This window comes from Neoarius graeffei, chromosome 1, assembly GCF_027579695.1.
Source record: "Neoarius graeffei isolate fNeoGra1 chromosome 1, fNeoGra1.pri, whole genome shotgun sequence".
Classification (NCBI taxonomy): domain Eukaryota; kingdom Metazoa; phylum Chordata; class Actinopteri; order Siluriformes; family Ariidae; genus Neoarius; species Neoarius graeffei.
In genome coordinates this window covers 15,089,719-15,115,018 of record NC_083569.1, presented here as the reverse complement: position 1 = coordinate 15,115,018, position 25,300 = coordinate 15,089,719, and the positions used below count along the sequence as shown (strand labels likewise).

At 41.3% G+C, this 25,300-nt stretch overlaps 1 protein-coding gene across 1 annotated transcript; it reads left to right on the top strand.

The window, feature by feature from the left end:
• Positions 1-1,802: 1,802 nt before the first annotated feature.
• On the top strand, positions 1,803-21,432 carry LOC132891867 (tripartite motif-containing protein 16-like). Its single transcript, XM_060929940.1, has 6 exons — positions 1,803-2,271; positions 2,354-2,449; positions 2,532-2,774; positions 18,770-18,929; positions 19,027-19,086; positions 19,936-21,432. Exons 1-6 carry the CDS (start codon positions 1,924-1,926, stop codon positions 20,475-20,477), a joined length of 1,449 nt encoding a protein of 482 aa, XP_060785923.1. The 5' UTR covers positions 1,803-1,923; the 3' UTR covers positions 20,478-21,432.
• The last annotated feature ends 3,868 nt before the right edge of the window (positions 21,433-25,300 follow it).

The window sequence follows — 25,300 nt, the reverse complement described above, 5'->3', positions numbered from 1 at the left end:
TGAAATTAGAGTCAGGTGTTTTCAGTCAAAGGGATGACAATCAGGTGTGAGTGGGCACCCTGTTTTATTTAAAGAACAGGGATCTATCAAAGTCTGATCTTCACAACACATGTTTGTGGAAGTGTATCATGGCATGAACAAAGGAGATTTCTGAGGACCTCAGAAAAAGCATTGTTGATGCTCATCAGGCTGGAAAAGGTTACAAAACCATCTCTAAAGAATTTGGACTCCACCAATTCACAGCCAGACAGATTGTCTACAAATGGAGGAAATTCAAGACCATTGTTACCCTCCCCAGGAGTGGTCGACCAACAAAGATCACTCCAAGAGCAAGGCGTGTAATAGTCAGCGAGGTCATAATGGACCCCAGGGTAACTTCTAAGCAACTGAAGGCCTCTCTCACATTGGCTAATGTTCATGAGTTCACCATCAGGAGAACACTGAACAACAATGGTGTGCATGGCAGGGTTGCAAGGAGAAAGCCACTGCTCTCCAAAAAGAACATTGCTGCTCGTCTACAGTTTGCTAAAGATCATGTGGACAAGCCAGAAGGGTATTCAAAAAATGTTTTGTGGACAGATGAGACCAAAATAGAACTTTTTTGTTTAAATGAGAAGCATTATGTTTGGAGAAAGGAAAACACTGCATTCCAGCAAAAGAACCTTATCCCATCTGTGAAACATGGTGGTGGTAGTATCATGGTTTGGGCCTGTTTTGCTGTATCTGGGCCAGGACGGCTTGCCATCATTGATGGAACAATGAATTCTGAATTATACCAGTGAATTCTAAAGGAAAATGTCAGGACATTTGTCCATGAACTGAATCTCAAGAGAAGGTGGGTCATGCAGCAAGACAACGACCCTAAGCACACAAGTTGTTCTACCAAAGAATGGTTAAAAAGAATAAAGTTAATATTTTGGAATGGCCAAGTCAAAGTCCTGACCTTAATCCAATTGAAATGTTGTGGAAGGACCCGAAGCAAGCAATTCATGTGAGGAAACCCACCAACATCCCAGAATTACCGGAAACTTTTATTTGCAGTTATTGCTGCACAAGGGGGTCACACCAGATACTGAAAGCAAAGGTTCACATACTTTTGCCACTCACAGATATGTAATATTGGATCATTTTCCTCAATAAATAAATGACCAAGTATAATATTTTTGTCTCATTTGTTTAACTGGGTTCTCTTTATCTACTTTTAGGACTTGTGTGAAAATCTGATGATGTTTTAGTTCATATTTATGCAGAAATATAGAAAATTCTAAAGGGTTTACAAACTTTCAAGCACCACTGTATACTATAATAGCAAAATGGATTCAGGACTGATGTTTTAGTATTTTTCTGGTGGAACAGGTAATACTATTTAGTGAAGTTGCTGAGTACTCATGACAGTGTCTAAAGAGAGGTGTTGGTAAGTTTCTCCAAATATTTGCCTTTTAAACTCAGTTATATAAGATGGGACAGCTGTCCATTCCAGTGCACCATGTGCACATACTGTATACACCCTTTAGAGCAATTTAGTGTAGCCAATCCACCTGTTGGTGTGTTTTTTGGAACACTGGAAACCCTTGTGCGGAGAACATGCAAAACAGCATACAGACAGTAACCTGAGCTCAGGATTCAACTGCGGACCCTGGAACTGTGAGATGCCACTGCCCCCATTGTATAGTCATGTTGGGAAAAACTTAAAAAACAGCTGAGTAGATAGAGGAAGACTAAACTAGAACTGTCAGTTATTCTTGTTATTCTGGTTCAGTGAATAGCACTTAGAGCCCTCTGACTCATAGTGTATAATCTAGGCTTCAGTGCAAATCCACACCCAGCAGCAGGCAATCTGCAGCAGCACATTTATTTATGGTTCAAGAGAAACGAAACTAGCCAGGCTGTCTGGCACTTCCAAAATCTCCTTTTTCTACCATCATGGATGAAAAGACGACAAAGTCTGTGGATCTCAACTACACTGTACCCTCAGATGTGGAGTGTGATGTGTGCACCGGAAGGAAGCGTAAAGCAGAGCAGTCCTGTTTGGAGTGTGTGGCTTCGTTCTGTGAAAAACATAGAGATCTGCATAACATTCTGCACGTGGGGAAGAAACACAAGCTGGTGGCTGCTACGGGAAGCTTCAAAGAGAGCTTCTGTCCTGAGCACAACAAACTCATGGAGGTTTTCTGCCGCAAAGATCAGCAGTGCATATGTCACCTGTGCATTACAAATAAACACAGAGATCATGATGTCATCTTGATTGACGATGAGGTACCTGAGAAGAAGGTATGATTTTTTTTTGTTGTTCTATTATTGAATGGCTACAGCACACATTACATTACATTACATTTTTCCCTTTGCTTTTCAGATTAAACTTGGGAAAATGCAAAGAGAGACAACTGAGATGATTCAGACCCGGGAGAAAGAGGAGCAAGATTTAAAACAAGCTATTAATTCATTTAAGGTGTATTTATCTATACATAGGTTTTGTTATGAAGACCTTTCTTGTGACATATGAGTGTATACAGTATCTTTTTTTTTTTAAGACATCAGCAGTGCAGGCAATGGAGGAGAATGAGAAGAGCTTTACAGAGCTGATTCACTCCACTGAGATGAGGCACTGTGCAGTGAAGGAGCTGATCTTGGCTCAAGAGGAAGCTGCTGTGAAGCAAGTTAATACACTTTTAGAAAGACTGGAAAAGGAAGTCACTGATCTGAAGAGCAAAAATGCTGAACTACAGCACCTGGAGCAGCTCTCTCAAGCAGACAATGACATCTATTTTCTACAAGTAAGTACATTTATGAATGCACATATTCTGAAAAGGTAGAATATCAAGCCAGTAAGGAACTGCATTAATGTGCTGTCTAAACAAATCATATTAATGCTTGATGGATTTAAGGTTCTTAGGGCAGTAACAATGCTATCCAGTACTTTAATGTTTCCTTTAACAATCAGATATAAGGAGAAATAAGGGTAAAATAAATTAAGAAAAGAAAAGGATAAAATAAAGAAAAGGTAAAAGCTAAAGTGCCAGTAGCTTTGCACTGTGGAAGATATGCATCCTGTTAAATGTGAGTGAGGAAGTGAAGGAGTGAGTTCCATGGAGGGATGCTGTTTGTTGCATGGCTGGATGGATGTATAATGGGTGGCCACTTAATTCCATGGAAGGATGAATGGAAGGATGCTGTTCATTGCATGGATGGATGGATACTGTTGTTACTGCATAAATGGGTGGCATTGTTTGTTTCATGGATGGGTGGATGGATGCCATTCATTGCATGGATGGATGGATGGATACTGTTTTATTCCATAAATGGATGGTACAGTTCATTTCATAGATGGATGGATAAATGGAGGGATGCATGGAGAGATGGATACTGTTGTTGTTCCATAAATAGATGGTACTGTTTGTTCCGTAAATGGATGGAGTCACATCCACCATGGACAATCCCCCCAGACCACCAGAGGACATGCTCACATTTTTAAAAAATCTCTTCCTTTGTTGTCTGCCTCACTCCCCATGTTTGTGCGCCCCTAATTAGTTACCCTATTTAAGTTTTGTTCCCCCCCCCAGTTGTCAAGCATTGTGTTTTTGTATTGTAAGTATTCTGCATAATGTTTGCACTATAAGTAGTTTTTGTATTCATATTGGGTTTTTGTTGCCTTGGTCTAGTCCTTTGTTTTGTTTCTTTTTTTTAATTATTTATAGATTTTGGGGCGGCACGGTGGTGTAGTGGTTAGCGCTGTCGCCTCACAGCAAGAAGGTCCTGGGTTCGAGCCCCGTGGCCGGCGAGGGCCTTTCTGTGTGGAGTTTGCATGTTCTCCCCGTGTCCGCGTGGGTTTCCTCCGGGTGCTCCGGTTTCCCCCACAGTCCAAAGACATGCAGGTTAGGTTAACTGGTGACTCTAAATTGACTGTAGGTGTGAATGTGAGTGTGAATGGTTGTCTGTGTCTATGTGTCAGCCCTGTGATGACCTGGCGACTTGTCCAGGGTGTACCCCGCCTTTCGCCCGTAGTCAGCTGGGATAGGCTCCAGCTTGCCTGCGACCCTGTAGAAGGATAAAGCGGCTAGAGATAATGAGATGAGATGAGATTTATAGATTTTGGTCCTTTTCCTACCTTTTGTTTGTTAGTTAGTTATTTAAGGACTGTTTGCACTTTCATCCATCTCCCTTGGATTTGTTAAAGATGGTTGGATGTTGTTCATTCCATGGATGGATGGATACTGTTAATCCATAAATGGACAGATGGATGAATGAATGGATTGATGGAGGGATGGTGGTGTTTTTACATGGATGGATAAATGTTAGGTCAATGTGGTAAGAGCCCTAAAATGACACCTCGTTACAGCAGATCTGAGGACTAGTTATCATTTTTTTTCCCTATAGACTATATACTAAAATTTAAACATTAAGACGTCACACATTTTACAATTACAATGAAATAAAATAAATACACATTAACTCACTTAGGTAAATAAAGAAATACAATGCCCCCCATAATTATTGGCATCCCTGTATTTAATACTTTGTACAACCTCCCTTTGCCAGTGAAACGGCATTGTCTTCTCCTATAACATAAGGTTGGCGATACAGAGCAAGGCATCTAAGACCATTCCTCTTTACACATTCTCTCCAGAACATCTAGGGTCCTAGGCCCTCTCTCGTGCACTCTCCTCTTCAAGCTTTCAATGGGGTTCAGGTCAGGGGACTGAGATGGTCATGGCAGAAGCTTGGTTCTGTGGTCAGCTAACCATTTTTGTGTTGGTTTGGACATATGTGTCAGATCATTGTCCTGCTGGAAGATCCAGTGATGACCTGGTTTTAGTTTTCTGGTAGAGGCAGCCAGATTTTGATTTAAAATGTCTTGGTATTTCATGGAGTCCATGATGCCATGTACCCTAACAAGGCCTTTGGAGGAAAAATGGCTCCAAAACATCACAGAACTACCACCATATTTTACAGTTGGAATCTTTTCATTATAGCCATCCTTCTTTTTCCACTATACCCACCTTGAGTGTTTACTGAAAAAAAAGCTCCATTTTTGTTACATCAGACCATTGAACATGGTTCCAGTCAAAGTTGTAGTAGTGTTTCACAAACTTCAGGTGGTTTCATTTATGGGTAGCTGACAGAAAAGGCTTTTTTCTGGTATACCTTCCAAATAACATTGGTCAACAATTTTTCAGAAGTTGTCTGCTTCAGAGATTAAATTGGCTGTTTATGAAGTTTGGTGTGTTGAATTCAAATATGACAAAACAGCTGATTGGCTACAGCTTCCAAGATATTTAAGATTTTACATTTTATACTTATGCACATTGTGTAGATAGTAACATCTCATCTCATCTCATTATCTCTAGCCGCTTTATCCTTCTACAGGGTCGCAGGCAAGCTGGAGCCTATCCCAGCTGACTACAGGCGAAAGGCGGGGTACACCCTGGACAAGTCGCCAGGTCATCACAGGGCTGACACATAGACACAGACAACCATTCACACTCACACCTACGGTCAATTTAGAGTCACCAGTTAACCTAACCTGCATGTCTTTGGACTGTGGGGGAAACCAGAGCACCCAGAGGAAACCCATGCGGACACGGGGAGAACATGCAAACTCCGCACAGAAAGGCCCTCGTCGGCCCCGGGGCTCGAACCCAGGACCTTCTTGCTGTGAGGCGACAGCGCTAACCACTACACCACCGTGCCGCCCCTAGATAGTAACATTTTAAGCAAAAATTGTAAATCTAGGTCTCTTCTTGTGTTTATGGTTGGTTTACATGATATTTCACCTGCTCTCTTTATGTAACACTAGAAAATTAGCAAAAGCGGCTAGAGATAATGAGAATGAGATGAGAAATGTATTATGAGCCAAATGGCAAAAAACAAATTATGTAGAAGTACTGAATAAGTTTAGTCCTTATTCAGTGTGTACTCAGTGCTTTTTGGCAACTTATCTCTCGTATTCATGAAATGGAGCATCTCTTGTCAAGCTTCCATGGATCACCTTCCATGAGGAAAATGGGACAAGATCCTTTTGACAGTCACAGAACATGAAAACACTAACATCGCCTACCAGGAGATTCCAATCTTGTAATCTGAAGCCCAGAAGCTCTGCCTTACTCTTGGGTAGTTTCAAATCCCTGACAAGGTCATTCAGTTCACGTTGTGTTGTCAGGTGTGGCTCAGAGCAGGAGGATGGGAGAAAATCTGGATCTGTGACATTGATGGTTCAGATTAGATTAGATAGATTAGATAAAACTTTATTGGGAGGGTTCCCTCAGGGAAATTAAGATTCCAGCAGCATCATTACAGATAAACAGAGAAAAGAAATAGAGAAAACTTCTAGATAAATTAAAATAAATTAAGTATTTACATATACAAATATAAAAAGAATAAGATATGGGGAAGAGAGGAAGGGGGGAGAGAGAGGAGGGGGAAAGGGGGAGAAGGGGGGGGGCAGCAGGAGAGATATTGCACTTTATATTGCACATTGTCCGGTATTGCTTATTGTTAGGCTAGGCTACTGCTCCTTCCCATCCTCTGTCCTCCTGTTACCCCTCCTCCCCCCCAGAGAGGAGTTGTACAGTCTGATGGCATGAGGGACAAAGGAGTTTTTGAGTCTGTTCGTCCTGCACTTGGGAAGGAGCATTCCGTCACTGAACAGGCTCCTCTGGTTGCTGATGACGGTGTGCAGAGGGTGACTGGCATCGTCCATGATGTTCAATAGTTTGTCCATAGACCTCTTCTCTGCCACCGTTTACCAGAGAGTCCAGCTTCATGCTGACCACAGAGCCGGCCTGCCTGATCAGTTTGTCCAGCTTGGATGTGTCCTTCTTGGATATGCTGCCCCCCCAGCACACCACGGTGTAAAACAGGACACTGGTGACCACAGACTGATAGAACATCCACAGGAGTTTCCTGCAGATGTTAAAGGACCGCAGCCTCCTAAGGAAGTATAGCCTGCTCTGTCCCTTCCTGTATAAGTGATTGGTGTTGCAAGTCCAGTCCAGCTTGCTGTCCAGCCACAGCCTGAGGTACTTGTAGGAATCCACAGCCTCCACCTCGACTCCCTCGATCAGAACTGGTCGTGACCTTGGTCTGGACCTCCCAAAGTCAATGACCAGCTCCTTGGTCTTCGAGGTGTTGATCTGCAGATGGTTCCTGTTGCACCACACAGCAAAGTCCCACACCAGGCTCCTATACTTCTCCTCTTCTGGTTCAGGACCAGAAGTTTCACTCTTCTTCATCTGACTCAAGTGAGAATGATTATGGTGCATTAAGAACACGCATGCTTTTCTGGCATACTGGCCATATAGCTGATGGAATGTTTGGATACTCTAGAGTCCACTTTTTCATCTTTGACAAACCTTTCCCAACTGGGGCAAATTGTTGATAAGATCAGTTGGTTCTCTCCAAGTCATTGGCCCTGTAGAAGGCATGGATTTCCTTTTCCTGTTCAACCACCAGCAAAGAATTTTTGCACAGGTGTTACAGCATATGGATGGGGCCCAACTCTTGTCCTGATCCCCCATTTTGTAACCAAAATATAAAGGTGGTAGGCTTTCTTGATTACAGCGGTTATACTGTACTTTTGTGATGCAAAAGTCACTTCACCACAAAAATATCAGAAGTTATCTGCATTGTTCATATAATTATGAGGCATCCCTGGTCACTTTGTCTAAACAGATAAATCAAAGACTTAACCTCAAGTGCATAGCATTGTATGCTTTTTTTTGAGCTGGTATAGGGCAATTTGTTCAGCAGAGTGATGCAAGTTGACCTATGGTTGCATCATCTGCAACTTCTAGGAATAACATGGTATCATGTATGATGTAATACCAGCTTCAGATTGCATCATTCATTGCTTTGCCAAAAAAGTAAGTACTATCCAAACCCAATCATAGATTTATTCATAGATCCAATCTTGAAAACTATACCCAATGAACAATTTTAAGTTTCATTTTCGTTCTCAGGGACCCAGAGTTAGTAAAGTTTGACTATATTTATTTCAGAAGCATTTTGGCTATAGACCAGTGTAGTCTGTTGGATTGGAGGTGGCGTCTGATGGTGGTATCCATTATTATTATTATTATTATTATTATTATTATTGCTCTAGCAGTAGAAATTTACATTTTCAGGCAAGTAGTTTTTATTTTTCTTCAACATTCCCTGACTTATGAAAGCCAGCTCACTTTTCCCTCACTTGGTTTGTGTGTTCTCTTATCTTTCCCATGTTGATGGATGACTAAGGGAATTTGGCCTCTGTGTCACCTTATATTTGTACCCCAGTTAATCAGAAAATCATGGATTACAGCTTGCAAGGTCCTACACACTCCAATCAACTGAAAAGTACAATTTAAATGGGAAACGTGCTTCAGTTACATTGTGTTTTTGTTGAAAAAAACATAAACAAATCCCTCATCGAGAAATAATTTTCTCTGAATAAATTGATTTCATTTAATGGTTGGATGAAGCTACTTCACCAAAAGGTGGATTTTTTTTCTAACCCTTTTTACTAATCTTTACAAGGGATGCCAATAATTGTGGTGGGCAGTTTAGCTATTTATCACTACTATGAAAGTAAATGCTAGATGAAACATCTTAGTCTCACTCATTAGTATTTTATATGGGTCAGAATTTGGCAGTATTTTCTCATCTCATCTCATTATCTCTAGCCGCTTTATCCTTCTGCAGGGTCGCAGGCAAGCTGGAGCCTATCCCAGCTGACTACGGGCGAGAGGCGGGGTACACCCTGGACAAGTCGCCAGGTCATCACAGGGCTGACACATAGACACAGACAACCACTCACACTCACATTCACACCTACAGTCAATTTAGAGTCACCAGTTAACCTAACCTGCATGTCTTTGGACTGTGGGGGAAACCGGAGCACCCGGAGGAAACCCACGTGGACACGGGGAGAACATGCAAACTCCGCACAGAAAGGCCCTCGCCGGCCACGGGGCTCGAACCCGGACCTTCTTGCTGTGAGGCGACAGCACTAACCACTACACCACCGTGCCGCCCTGGCAGTATTTTGAATGACAAAAAATTACTTTGTTATTCCTATTTATTTACACACACATTAACTTATTGAACATCTGGGTTTTGATTAATGTTAACAGTACTGATTTCTAATGTACAGTGGCTATAAGAAGTGTACACACCCCATTAAAATGATAGGTTTTTCTGATGTAAAAAAAAAATGAGACCACGATAAATAATTTCAAAACTTTTCCCACCATTAATGTGACCTATAACCTGTACAATTCAATTGAAAAACAAACAAATATGTTAGGGGGAAAACATAAAAAATATACAATAAGCTGGTTACATAAGTGTGCACACCCTTAAACTAATACTTTATTGAAGCACCTTTTCATTTAAGTACAACATTCAGTCTTTTTGGATTCACACCTGCCATCAATTAAAATGACTCTGATTAACCCCAAATAAAAGTTCAGACATTTACTCAGTTGCATCCTCCAGCAAAAGCCAGGGTTCGCAGAGATCTTATAAAGCATCTGTAGGTATCATGCCGCCATCTTGTGTCAGAACTACAATTCCCAGTCCACTTCCGTGTGACCTACGTCACGCGTGGGCGGGATCATCTACGTCATCATACAAGGAAACATAAAACAATGGGACAACGCTTCCATCTTTGCTCTCTCACGTCTGGCTTCCGATGGATCTGGATGTATAAAGAGGCGCGCTCTCCACCCCAAAAAGACGTCTTCTTTCTTGCAAGATCCATCACTCAGCGCGATTTTCCTTCTTACCCTTGGCAAAGGTAAACTCTAGAGTCGCGCGATCTTTAAACTCAACCTGAGTTACAACCGGTTTACTTGCATTAGAAGTGACGTCACGACTGCAGCCCAGGCAGTTAAAAGTTAAGAAGCGATTGAATCCTTTTTAACTCAAAGCGCTGTGCATCTTATTCTGATCAGAGACTTTTCCTCACGATCGCTGAGATTCGGACCAAGAACCCTCTGTTTTCCACGGGAACCACCCAAGTGCTCCGCTGGACCCGAAAGTTTTCTGCGCCTTCATCACGAGCAGCTCACGTGCTCCCACGGCGAGGCCTGAAGCTACACCGGCGAATAGTTCTTCATATCTTGCTAAAGGCAGGATTAAGTAAGATTTTGGCATTTGGGCATAATTAGGATAGTCTTAGGAATTTGCTTTTATTTGAAATAGTGTGAATTTAAACCCAGGTTTATTGTTACACTGTTGAACACGCAGCGTGTTGATTTATTTTGGTTCTATGTTCTCTCAATTGTTTAATAGATAGGCTGCGCATGCTTCTCTCTTTTATTCTTTACTACTAACATATAGTTCTCATTATTATACATCTTGATGTCATTAAGATTTCAGTGGATTCAGTATGGTTATGAGCTAGTGGGTTAGCTACAGCTTCGCTTTTGTCTGCTTAGCAACACAAAGCTAATCAAGGCCTACCATGTGCTCAGCAAGCCATCAGGCCTAACAAACACACTTTAGCTAGGCTATAGGGCCTTTCACAAACACATACTAAACACAGAGCTAATCCTTTGTTCTGTTTAGATAACATTCTTTTGTTTAGCTACCAACAAGCTAGGCCTCCACCACGTGTAGTTAGCTACACGAGGCTAAACACATGGTCAAGTCCTTCACACTCCCTCTCTCTCTCTCTCTCTCTCACACACACACACACACACACACACACACACTTCACTGCTTGTGTATATTGATTTATCTTTTTATCTTTGTATAATAAATTCATTTATTAAACAAACTGTGTTTATTTGTGTGAACAACATCTGAAGTCCCCAATTTTCTCAAAGAATTCAAAAAGGGTGCAAATGTTATATAATATGGTAAGTGATCTTAATAATTTGGAAATGTACCATAATTTAGCTGTTTGGTAATTTATTATTAAGCACCAGGATTAATGGTATGATTCACTAAATGATTCCCTAAATGATTCATTGAACGATTCCCTAAATGATTCATTGAACAATTCCCTAAACGATTCACTAAATGATTCATTGAACGATTCACTGAACGATTCACTTCAAATGAGAGTGATTCTATGGTATGATTCAATTCAAACGAGTCAAATTAAATGATTCAATGGGATTGATTCATTTTAATTATTGACCTTCAAAATTTAATGAGACTGATTTAACGAGATTGATCACTTAATATCAATAATTAACTGATTGCACCCACAGTTAAAATGGTGCCTCGTGTGAGGAGATTGGTTTGTTGACTTCTGGATTATTGTTCAACAACAAATAAACTATCAGTTTAATTCAGCAACTGCTAAGGTATATCCCCAGGTGTGTTAAAACGGATAACAGTAGTGTGATAACCATATCACCAATACTCATAACCTATTCAACTTAGGATAAGAGAGCATTTCCAAATAAACCTTCATAATTAATTACATAGTTAATTAATAATGATTAAATTAATAATGAACTTGATTAATTATCTAACATCCAGCCTAAGTAAAATGGCATCCCCTCATGTCTCAAAAATGGAAGACAACGCTCAAGACGTGTCTCTCCTTGAGGTCATTGCAGACCTCATTCACTGCTCTGCCTCCGAAAAGGCAAACATTAAGTACATGAGTGAGAGTGAATGCCAAAACAACCTAGACAATTCAAACAAACATATGAGAGATCCAAAAAGAACAACTATTAGTGTCCAAGTGGCACTAGGTAAGCTATTCCTATCATACTTCCAAAATGCTGATTCAGAAATCAGATGCCTTCGCGGAGAGGTTGAAAGGCTGACCACCAGCAACGCCAAGCTGACAGCCGATCATAATGATTTACATAGGGAGTGTGAGCTCTTGAAGACCTCCCTTGATAATTGCACCAAACGGCTAGAGAAAGCCGAAATGGTTGCTAAGAGGGCTGCCCAGGAGCAGACCCCCCAAGAGCAGCGCGAGGGGCGTGAAAGACCCCCAACAATGCGCCAAAGCTCAGAGCGGGAAGAGGCGTCCGAACCGGACACCGTAAATGATCTGGTCGAGAACCAGACATCCCGCCAAACTCCATCAACTCGCTACACGACTCCATCGTCGTCTAGCCAGGATGGAGCCGCCCTGCGCTCATCCCGAGCCCAGGCCCGTAGCACACCTAGGTCAGTGCGCTTCAGTCTCCCTGATCCATCTCCAGACGAATCAGACCACGCATCTCGTGCGAAGCGGGAGCGATTCCAGAGTAGCTCAGACAGTGAGTACTCAGAAGAGCCAAGAAGGTCGCACAAGGACGTGCACCAAACCCTTCGTTTACGGCAAATTGACCTACTTGCCAAAGATGTCGAACAATTCGATCCCGACAATCAAAGAACAAATGTAAATAACTATTTACGAGAAATTGATCGATGCCTGATGGACCTGCCGAACGCCACAACACGTGAAAAACTTAAACTAATCTGGAAGACCTCCAGTAGTAGCGTTCGTGCCTTTTTAGAGACACTACCCCCAAACATTCGCGATAGTTATTCGAAACTTCGCAATTACATGAGGGAAGAATATGCGCCATACACGGACGAAACCTCCGCGATATTGTGTGCATTACAAGTCAAACAAAAACGGTCTGAGGCGCCTCGTGAATATTACAGACGGCTACGTACTGCCTATTTCCAAGGTAGTAGTGCACCAGGGTTGGAAGAAGATAGAGGTTTCATATCTCTCTTCTTGCATAACCTCCACCCAAGCGTGCGGACCCATGTCACACTGACGTGTCGACAAGGTCGCTATTCGATGAGGGAAATTAGGCGACTAGCCCAAATGACCTGGGAGACCATTGTCAAAACCGCAAACGGAAATGATGATGAACCCAGAGTCCTTAGTCTCCAGGGTGAGGACAAGCCCCCGCTAACCTTAGGAGGTGAAGCACCGAAAGGGGGACCCACCTGGAAGAATTCCGGTCCAGCCCGATCCTTGCCGAACCATCACAATGGTGAGTGGAAAAATCGACAAGGTAAGGCCAGGAGGGACCGAGGGCGAGTCCACAGTGACGATGGCAATCGCCCATCAAATGAAAAGGGTCGTAGGGAACAAAACGGTTGGCAGCAAAACCGTCATCCCCGCTCTGACCAGAAACGGCAGAAGCGTTCCGACCGTAGCTCTAAAAGCAAGGGTAGAGACGACCAACACAGTGACTCAGACCAACCTGGTGAGTTCCACTCAGAGCTGGACTCTTTAAAAGCCCAGTTGGCTGAGATTAAAGAACTGTTACAGGAGACGTCAGACCCCTCAACAGATAAAACAAAAGAGCCCAAGAAAAATGGCAAAAGGCCATTCACTGGCATGACTAGGCCAGGAACCACGGGTATATCTCGTGAAAGGGGGAGGAGATCCCTCTGAAACAGCAGGCGAGGGTCAGGATGTAGGGCCCCCCCTGGTGGCGAAGGCAAACACACAAAACGCACTTCATGTGCGCTAAAGTCTTCACCATCATCTCTCAGACACACGGCTCTCACAAGGCGACCCAATCCCAACCAAGCCCTGCGACATAAACTTAGTCAACTTCACACAAAACAAAACCCCACAGTCGTTGAATCCCACAAAATATGCACAAACCCGTTGCGACGAGATCAGTGCGAACACCGATCAACCGAGCGCCACGCGAGATCAAATTTCTGAAGAACTTCAGTTCATGTCTTTGCACACCGAGTCCGGTGTCGAAACACCTGACATCGCGACTCCCCCTAGTGGCAAAAATCTCCCTCTATCCATCGACTCAGACACAGACACCCATTTCACCGCTGGTGTAATGGCTGCGCTGTGGAACATGTTAGGCGTCAAGGCGAAATTCCATATCGCGTACCACCCTCAATTCTCTGGTCAGGCTGAACGAGCCATTCAAACCGTTGTGAACATGCTGCGAAAGTATATCACAAACCATGGTAAAATTTGGGACGTGAAACTTCCCTTGGTGCTAAGGGCCATTCGGTCCACCCCTCATTGTGCCACTGAAGTCACACCCTTTGGGATGATGACTGGGCGAGAGTCGGTTCTTCCCCCGCATCTCCTATACAAACCAGAGGCCATGAGCGTCGCGATTGCATACACTGCACATCAACATGTCGCCGACCTACAACGCCACCTACAGTCAATCTTTACAGGTGCCCAAAAGAATCTCGATTCGAGAGTAGAAGGACACAAAGCCTACTACGCCCGAATCTCAGAGAAGTTCCTACCACCCTGGTCGAGACCTTTCGATCGTGGGAAAACCGTTCCCCGTCGCGTATCACATTAGGATATCTAGGCCTAATCAAATGCTTTCATATCGATTTCCATGATAATCGAATCAAACCTTTTGAACAGTCCTCACTCCAAAAGGGGGTGGACGACAGCTAGGCCCATCCTGTCCACTTAGCTTGTACGCATCACTCAACCATAAGCGTACACTAACATTCCCGGTCAGACTTCACCAACACAATGAAGTAACCCTTCAGTATAACATGGTAGATAAAATACTAAAATCCGCTATTATTACTAGTGTGTATTCATCACAAATACACCTGGCATATAGTCTTGGCAGTGCTATCCTCACTTTTGTGAATCCACAAAACTTGGAGATGTGCACCTTCACGAAAGACATCCACTGGGTCTGCCCAGGCAACCCATACATAACACTACACACCTAGCTAGATAAAGATGGTCTGTGTCCCCGACAGCTAGCCGCAGTAGCGCACGCTTTCTAGCCAGACCCCCCACTGCTATCACCTTCCCAGAAGATTAGGTTTGCCAACCCAAACACTAATACTTCTTTCCTTCCTTCATTTCTTCTCTTTTCTTGTTTTTTTTATGCATAAGAAATTGAATACTACATGTTTCATGTTCAATGTTTAATTTTTTTGATGTGGTTTTGATCTAGTTAGTTAGTGATTATATGCCCAAAATGCCCATAGTGATTATATGCCCAAAATGCCTCTGTCTCCAACTGTCTTACTGGAACTCACAAGTTTACACAGTCTTCACAGGACACCATGGACTGTGCAGAGCAACTCTACCTCAAGGACTATGGACACGGCGATGATACGATACGGTGCTCTCAGTGCTACGACTCCGTCATACCCCTGAGACCAAAAGGGGGACTGTAGGTATCATGCCGCCATCTTGTGTCAGAACTACAATTCCCAGTCCACTTCCGTGTGACCTACGTCACGCGTGGGCGGGATCATCTACGTCATCATACAAGGAAACATAAAACAATGGGACAACGCTTCCATCTTTGCTCTCTCACGTCTGGCTTCCGATGGATCTGGATGTATAAAGAGGCGCGCTCTCCACCCCAAAAAGACGTCTTCTTTCTTGCAAGATCCATCACTCAGCGCGATTTTCCTTCTTACCCTTGGCAAAGGTAAACTCTAGAGTCGCGCGATCTTTAAACTCAACCTGAGTTACAACCGGTTTACTTGCATTAGAAGTGACGTCACGACTGCAGCCCAGGCAGTTAAAAGTTAAGAAGCGATTGAATCCTTTTTAACTCAAAGCGCTGTGCATCTTATTCTGATCAGAGACTTTTCCTCACGATCGCTGAGATTCGGACCAAGAACCCTCTGTTTTCCACGGGAACCACCCAAGTGCTCCGCTGGACCCGAAAGTTTTCTGCGCCTTCATCACGAGCAGCTCACGTGCTCCCACGGCGAGGCCTGAAGCTACACCGGCGAATAGTTCTTCATATCTTGCTAAAGGCAGGATTAAGTAAGATTTTGGCATTTGGGCATAATTAGGATAGTCTTAGGAATTTGCTTTTATTTGAAACAGTGTGAATTTAAACCCAGGTTTATTGTTACACTGTTGAACACGCAGCGTGTTGATTTATTTTGGTTCTATGTTCTCTCAATTGTTTAATAGATAGGCTGCGCATGCTTCTCTCTTTTATTCTTTACTACTAACATATAGTTCTCATTATTATACATCTTGATGTCATTAAGATTTCAGTGGATTCAGTATGGTTATGAGCTAGTGGGTTAGCTACAGCTTCGCTTTTGTCTGCTTAGCAACACAAAGCTAATCAAGGCCTACCATGTGCTCAGCAAGCCATCAGGCCTAACAAACACACTTTAGCTAGGCTATAGGGCCTTTCACAAACACATACTAAACACAGAGCTAATCCTTTGTTCTGTTTAGATAACATTCTTTTGTTTAGCTACCAACAAGCTAGGCCTCCACCACGTGTAGTTAGCTACACGAGGCTAAACACATGGTCAAGTCCTTCACACTCCCTCTCTCTCTCTCTCTCTCTCACACACACACACACACACACACACTTCACTGCTTGTGTATATTGATTTATCTTTTTATCTTTGTATAATAAATTCATTTATTAAACAAACTGTGTTTATTTGTGTGAACAACATCTGAAGTCCCCAATTTTCTCAAAGAATTCAAAAAGGGTGCAAATGTTATATAATATGGTAAGTGATCTTAATAATTTGGAAATGTACCATAATTTAGCTGTTTGGTAATTTATTATTAAGCACCAGGATTAATGGTATGATTCACTAAATGATTCCCTAAATGATTCATTGAACGATTCCCTAAATGATTCATTGAACAATTCCCTAAACGATTCACTAAATGATTCATTGAACGATTCACTGAACGATTCACTTCAAATGAGAGTGATTCTATGGTATGATTCAATTCAAACGAGTCAAATTAAATGATTCAATGGGATTGATTCATTTTAATTATTGACCTTCAAAATTTAATGAGACTGATTTAACGAGATTGATCACTTAATATCAATAATTAACTGATTGCACCCACAGCATCAAAGTTATCTCATTGCTGAAAGGTATCAGTCAGGAGAAGGGTACAAAAAAAATTTCCACGGCATTAGATATACCATGGAGCACAGTGAAGACAGTCATCAAGAAGTGGAGAAAATATGGGACAACAGTGACATTACCGAGAACTGGACGTCCCTCCAAAATTGATGAAGAGACAAGACGAAAACTGGTCAGGGAGGCTGCCAAGAGGCCTACAGCAACACTGAAGGAGCTGCAGGAATTTCTGGCAAGTACTGGTTGTGTAATACATGTAGCAACAATCTCCTGTATTCTCCCTATGCCTGGACTACGTGGTAGGGTCAAAGAAAAACCATCCAGGCCCCACTAAATTTTGCAAAAAAAAAAAAACATAAATTCTCCCAAAAGCATGTGGGAAAATGTGTTATGGTCTGATTAAACCAAGGTTGAACTTTTTGGCCACAATTCCAAAAGGTATGTTTGGCACAAAAACAACACTGCGCATCACCAAAAGAACACCATACCCACAGTGAAGCATGGTGGTGACAGCATCATGTTTTGGGGTTGTTTTTCTTCAGTTGGAACAGGGGCTGAAGATCAAGGTGGAGGGAATTATGAACAGTTCTAAATACCAGTCAATTTTGGCCCAAAACCTTCAGGTGTCTGCTAGAAAGCTGAAGATGAAGAGGAATTTCATCTTTCAGCATGACAATGACCCAAAAAAAGTTTTGGAATGGCCTAGCCAGAGCCCATACTTAAATCCAATTGAAAATCTGTGGGGTGACCTGAAGAGGGCTGTGCACAAGAGATGCCCTTGCAACCCGACAGATCTGGAGCGCTTTTGCAAGGAAGAGTGGGCAAATATTGCCAAGTCTAGATGTGGCAGGCTGATAGACTCCTACCCAGAAAGACTGAATGCTGTAATTAAATCAAAAGGTGCTTTTGATTTAAACAAAGTATTAGTTTAAAGTGCATATCACGGGTAAATTCAGGAGCAAGATCAATGTAATTCCCCTATGTTATATTAAACTTTGGTCAAATATCTGTCAAATTTTGCATTTTGTGCAATTTTTTACCTTGTGCAATACCAGAAAAATTCAGTTGAAATCAAGCCATTTAAGGCGAATTGGTCCGCCTCTGAAAAAACTTGGCATTTGGATTTCCCGGCAAACATTGATTTTCGTGATGTTGCGTGCGGGACGCCTCCCTCCGAATCTTACGTCAGTGCTGGTTTGTTTATGAGAAAACGACCTGGTGGTTTTCTGCAAATTTCTTCATTATCACGTAATTATTAAAATGGTTACCAGATGCATCGTAGGAGGGTGTAGCAACACCAATCTTGATGGGATCATTTCCCAAAAGACCGGACAATGAGAGATAAATGGGAGCACTTGATCTACACAGGCTGTGCACTGAAACTGTGCAAGCTTGCGCAGCCTGCTGGCGCTTCCGCAGGTAACGTCATGAATCTGGCTCCAGACTCCCTTGGGATTTTTCCAGATGCGTTATTTTATTTTTTTCTGCTGTAGACAGATGGCCTTGTGCAAAATTACCCTTCTGGATGAGTGTGTAAAGGGACATACTTTCATATTTAAAAAAAAAAAAAACGAAATTGGTCCAGAATATGCACTTTAAGGGTATGCACACTTATGCAATATACAATATTATTGTATATTTTTTATGTTTTTCCCCCTAACAGATTTGTTTTTCAATTGAATTGTACAGGTTATAGGTCACATTAAAGGTGGGAAAAGTTTAAATTATTTATCATGGTCTCCTTTTTTTACATCAGAAAAACCTATCATTTTAACAGGGTGTGTACACTTTTCATATCCACTGTATATTCCCTTGCTTTCTAGAGTTTTAAAGTTTAATGAGGCAAAAGTTAATGTAAGGCAATTAATACTCGAAAGAGGAAACAACGTTTGATGCTAAGGAAGAAGAGACAGCCAGACTGCCTTCCCCAAAAGCTTTCCTTTCCTAGCATTTTGTGAGATTCTGACTCAAAAAAAATTTCATTTTTCAGAGTGCTGCTTCTATTCCTTATCTCACAAAGTTCATCCAGATCCCAGCTCTATCAGTCCATCCATCCTGTCCATTTCAGCTTACTACTGATGCTGTCTCAAATCTTATCAAAGAACTGCACTTAATCTGCCAGTGGACATTCATGACGATCTCTGAAAGAGGTATTCTCTGTAATTTAATTTATTGCTGAGAATGTCAAATTTTTCTTAAAATGCATATTTGTTGCATGAAATTCTAATTCCATTTCTTTTTTCACAGTAAAAAACATTGGTATCATATCTGCACCACTACCACAGACATATCAGGAGCTCTTAAAATGTGAGCTGCTTTTTGGTTTGTTTGGTGTTTTTGTTTTTTGCTTTGTCTTCTGTTTAAAGACAATCCAGGAAGTGCTCTAAACCTAAAGACTTAAAATGTAGAACAAGAACATATAGATGACATTTAAAAAGGATTTCAGATATCCTACACTAACAGAAATCTGCACTGCCAGAAATCCACACTGCCAGAAATCCTACACTGACGCTTCTGGACTTTTTTGTAAACACAGGTACAGCTTACAGACTTACAAAAAAAATAAAGGTAAAAAAAATCTGTTTATATTAAAACAATGGATGTGGTACATATGTGTACATCATGACACTCCTATCTCTGTGATTGATACAGAGATCACTTATCCCATGCGCCTCAACCATAGTAACTACCAGGGTTGGACAAAGTATTGAGAAATTATATGTGAGAGTATTTTTGAATAAATGTGTGATTTTCACACATTTTTTTTCACAACAATCTGTGAATCCAGTCAAACATTTCCTCTAGTGAAGGTAAAAAAGTTCTTATTTTAAATGTCCAAGTATTAAAAAGTATAAAGGAAATGTTAAAAACTGATTAAAAAATGAGTCATACTTTCATGTGAAAATGCACCTTTTATAGCTTATCTAAAACTGTTAGGGAATTTTTATTTTGAAGTGACTACAACATTTTGCTTGAAAACACCATTGAATTTTTGTACATTTGCAATATTTACCATTAGCTAGAATTTGATTTGTGGCCTAGCTAATTACGTAAGCAACTGGAAACGATGGTAGTCTAACTGCTAGCAATGAAAACAAGCCACATTAATTACACATTCACCAAAAACTGACTTTGTTTCAAATTCTTCCACAACAGATGCGATCAAACTGACTCTGGATACAAATACGGTGCATGACAAGCTCCAACTGAGTAATCTGGACCTGGAACTGACCGCTGTCCAAATTTCAGAGAACTATCCTTTCCATCCTGACAGATTTGAAAGACGGCTGCAGGTTTTATGCAGAGAAGGTCTGCGTGGGTCACCATGTTACTGGGAGATTGAATGTGGTACAAAAGGTTCATGGGTTAATATTGCAGTCTCATACAAAGGGATAAAAAGGAAAGGGAAGCAGGCTCCTCTCTTTGGCAGATCCAGAAGTTCATGGGCCTTGCGCAACTATGGGGGCATATATGAAATCTGGCATGATAATAAGTGCCAGAAATCCTACACTGACAGATCTTTAGATTGTTCTAGAATAGGAATATATCTGGATCATGGAGCAGGGATTTTAGCCTTTTACAATGTCTCAGGTAAGTTGAGCCTCATCTACAAGGTCCAGACGCAGTTTACAGAGCCTGTATATGCTGGTTTTGGACTGGTAGGGATAGGCTCTCGTATCCGACTCTGTGATTTATAAGATAACCCTTCTCAAAGAGGATGTCCTTATACCTGTTGCAGTTCAGATTTAAATGTTACTCTATGCATATTATTATGGCTCAATAGATCAACATAACATTTTCCTTTATTGTATTGTCATGTAATGGGGAAGACAGAATGGTGTATTGAACGTGATTCGTTACTTTACATGTATTACAGCAGTTTAATATGAAGAATATCATGCTAGACTGAAAAGCAATCACATTGGTGAAAAAAATGTTTTGAAATGCATTACACAAACAGTATTGCTTTGCATTTGTGACATGCGCATGCCACACTGAAAAGCAAAATATTTTAACCTTGTTTGACCTTGTTAATGAAAAACGAGCAGCAAGGATATGCCTTTTAAGAATTAAACATCGAATGTGCATCCAAAATTAATGTAATCCATTTTTAAAAGTAATACACATTTGATTGCATTTCACCATGTGGTTTTCTTTCAAATAGAAAAGTAATGCACAAATTGCATGAACATACCGGTAGTGTCCTGCATAAAAATCTACATTGAACATCCAGAATAAGATGCTTTCAAGCCTTTCTACCATCTGCTTCCAACCAATCCTGTTGTGATTGGACAGTGATTACGTTCAGTGTGGCATGACAACACACTGATGAAAGTGAAATGCAATGCAACACTATTGCTTTGACATCTGACACAAATTTAGCATTTAAATGTTAATTAAAAAAAAAAAACCTGCTGATTGCTTTTCACTGAAGATATCAACCAGTGAAAAGTCAATGCTGTTTATGTATTATATTTCGTAGTATTTCACTGGTATGCTTGTTTTATGCTCTGACAGCAATGTCAATGTGTCATATAGGCCATTGAGAAGTAAGATCAGTTGAATGTACAGTTTAAAGTCCATTTCAATATACATTGTTCCATCTGAAGATGTTTTCAAGATTTGTAAGAATAAAGTTAGTTTGAGAATAAAGTGATGTTGTTAATTCATCAATGCAGTGAAAGGTTTTGGAGAAGATCTGCCATTAGTCACTGGAATACCTGGTAACTTTTCATAAATGATCAATTTCACTCTTCTAACAAGCTGCATAAATTCACAAAACAGCCCTTGATTTAGTCATGTAAATGTTTATATGTGGACCTGGGTAAAGGATTTCTCAAATATTTCTTCTAGTTTGTGAAGCTATACCATACAGTTTCCATCCATCCATTATCTGTAACCGCTTCTCCTGTGCAGGGTCATGGGCAAGCTGGAGACTTTCCCAGCTGACTATGGGTGAGAGGCAGGGTACACCCAGGACAAGTCACCAGTTCATCACAGGGCTGACACAGAGACACACAACCATCCACATTTAGACCTACAGTGGTGCTTGAAAGTTTGTGAACCCTTTAGAATTTTCTATATTTCTGCATAAATATGACCTAAAAGCTCATCAGATTTTCACACAAGTCCTAAAAGTAGATAAAGAGAACACAGTTAAACAAATAAGACAAAATATTATACTTGGTCATTTATTTATTGAGGAAAATGATCCAATATTACATATCTGTGAGTGGCAAAAGTATGTGAATATGAAGGTGAAATTAAAGTCAGGTGGTTTCAATCAATGGGATGACAATCAGGTGTGAGTGAGCACCCTGTTTTATTTAAAGAACAGGGATCTATCAAAGTCTGATCTTCACAACACATGTTTGTAGAAGTGTATCATGGCACGAACAAAGGAGATTTCTGAGGACCTCAGAAAAAAAGTGTTGTTGATGCTCATCAGGCTGGAAAAGGTTGCAAAACCACCTCTAAAGAGTTTGGACTCCACCAATCCACAGTCAGACAGATTGTGTACAAATGGAGGAAATTCAAGACCATTGTTACCCTCCCCAGGAGTGGTCGACCAACAAAGATCACTCCAAGAGCAAGGCATGTAATAGTCAGCGAGGTCACAAAGGACCCCAGGGTAACTTCTAAGCAACTGAAGGCCTCTCTCACATTGGCTAATGTTCATGAGTCCACCATCAGGAGAACACTGAACAACAATAGGGTGCATGGCAGGGTTACAAGGAGAAAGCCACTGCTCTCCAAAAAGAACATTTCTGCTCGTCTGCAGTTTGCTAAAGATCACATGGACAAACCAGAAGGCAATTGGAAAAATGTTTTGTGGACGGATGAGAACAAAATAGAACTTTTTGGTTTAAATGAAAAGGGTTATATTTGGAGAAAGGAAAACACTGCATTCCAGCAAAAGAACCTTATCTCACCTGTGAAACATGGTGGTGGTAGTATCATGGTTTGGGCCTGTTTTGCTGCATCTGGGGCAGGACGGCTTGCCATCATTGATGGAACAATGAATTCTGAATTATAACAGTGAATTCTAAAGGAAAATGTCAGGACATCTGTCCATGAACTGAATCTCAAGAGAAGGTGGGTCATGCAGCAAGACAACGACCCCAAGCACACAAGTTGTTAAAGAATGTTAAATGGTTAAAGAATGGTTAAAGAATAATAAAGTTAATGTTTTGAAATGGCCAAGTCAAAGTCCTGACCTTAATCCAATCGAAATGTTGTGGAAGGACCTGAAGTGAGCAGTTCATGTGAGGAAACCCACTAACATCCCAGAGTTGAAGCTGTTCTGTATGGAGGAATGGGCTAAAATTCCTCCAAGATGGTGTGCAGGACTGATCAACAGTTACCGGAAACGTTTAGTTGCAGTTATTGCTGCACAAGGGAGCACACCAGATACTGAAAGCAAAGGAGCTAAAACATTCGATGTGAAATCAAATCGAAGTCTGTATGAATTAGGGACCTTGTGAATCAGAATGGAATCAAACAGCGAAATCAGTGCTAATACCATAAAATATGCACTAAACAGTGCACAACAGCAAATGTTATTTTAAAAGTGCAACATTAAAAACAAAGCACTTGAGATCTGAAGCAGTAGTATGACTATTTGGAACCACATTTTACACTGCAAGCTGATTTTTCAAAGTTTGAATTTCTGGCGCCAGCCTGTGATGTTATGTGTTAATAACATTAGAACTCCAGTTCCCATAATGCCTTGTGAGCTAGGTATGCACACTAGATGAATAGAAGCAGGAAAGGTTTTTGTATGTATGCCTGAACATGCCGCTGCGGCAATGTGAAATAAAACACAAGTTTATTCAACACGCCTCATCTGTTCATCACCTAGAATAGAACAGAACATGGTGAATAGAATAGAATAGAACATGGTGTCAGAAAGTGGTCATTTGCAAGTGAAGACGGAAGAAAAGGGAAGCCGCGTTTAGCAACACGTTAGAAGGCGAAAAGTTTGAGGCAGGAAAAAAAAGTCACCGGTCGTGTCAAATAGTTGTTAGCTTTGAAAAGTATAGCTAGCTACAGTGTATTGGCTGAGATGGCATGGCTGAAGGTGACAATGAAGACGTTAGTGTCGTGGAGGAAAATGAGGAGGATTCACCACAAGTAGAGGCTGAAGTAGCTCCTGAAATCGACGAACCAGAAGAGATTCAAGTGGTCGAAATCCCGGTACAAAGACCTGTTGTCGTCATGGATAAGCTGAATCCACCGTCGTTCATGCAACTGACTGGTAACCTTGCAGATAATTGGAAATGGTTTAAACAAAGATTCAATATCTACTTGGCAGCAAGTGGGGCAGGGGGTGATGATGAAAAATTGAAAGCGTCCATCTTTTTGCATGTTATTGGAGAAGATGCTCTGGACATATATAATAGCTTTCAGTTAGATGAAGCTACCTTAACATTGACAACACTTATGACCAAGTTTGAAAAATATTTTGTGCCAAGTCAAAATGTCACGTTTGAGCGGTATAAGTTTTTTACCCATGACCAGAAATAAGGCGTACCTTTTGATCAGTATTTAGCTGAGCTCCACACACTGAGCAAAACATGTGAGTTTGGGACTTTAAAAGACTCACTAATTAGAGACAGGATAGTCTGTGGAACTGATGATAATGCACTCAGAGAAAGAGTTCTCGGTGAGACAGGACTGACATTAGAGAAATGTGTCACCATGTGTAGAGCAGCAGAAACAACTCGTGCACAGGCCAAGGAGCTGTGCAGAGGTGAAACAGCAGTGCATGTAATGAAAAAGGAGCAGAAAAGAAAGCCATTTAACAAACAAAAAGATGCAAATGAAAAATCAGAGTTTAAGTGCAGTAAATGTGGCAACAGTCATAAGCCCAAGTCATGTCCAGCATATGGCAAGTCGTGTAATAACTGTGGAATAAACAATCACTTCTCCAAATGCTGCAAAGCAACGTCAACAAAAAAGAAAGTCCATGCAGTGGAAGAAGAGGAAGATGACTCAGTAGAGGAGAAAGACTTTGTAGTGGACAGTGGACAGACTTGTGGCACAGACAAAGCTGAATGGATTGTGCCGATTGAGGTAAATGAGACTATAATACCATTCAAGCTCGATACAGGAGCCCAGGTAAATTTACTGTCTATTCAGGACTATAGAACACTGACCGTAAAGAGCAAGATCCATCCTGTAAAGGTCAAAGTGACGGGATACACAGGTGAGACCATACCTGTGAAAGGAAGCTGCATAGCAACCTTTAAGAATAAAGGATGGCAGATTAAGACACAGCTGCTGATCGTGGATAAGAGTGTACAGCCAATCCTCGGACTCAGTGCGTGTGAAAAGCTCAATCTGGTCAAGAAAGTGTTCGTAGTGACATCACCATCAACTTCAAACGATCATGACTCGCTCATGGAGGAGTACAGAGACTGTTTTGAAGGACTCGGATGTCTACCTGGACTACACAAGATACATGTGGATAAAAGCGTGTCCCCAGTTGTGCATCCATGCAGGAAAGTGCCATTCAAGC

Coding starts and splice junctions, on each gene's coding strand:
- LOC132891867 (XM_060929940.1), top strand. CDS start 1,924: ATGGATGAAAAGACGACAAAGTCTGTGGATCTCAACTACACTGTACCC. Junction 2,272..2,353: donor ATGAGGTACCTGAGAAGAAG/GTATGATTTTTT, acceptor TTTGCTTTTCAG/ATTAAACTTGGGAAAATGCA. Junction 2,775..18,769: donor ATGACATCTATTTTCTACAA/GTAAGTACATTT, acceptor TTCATTTTTCAG/AGTGCTGCTTCTATTCCTTA.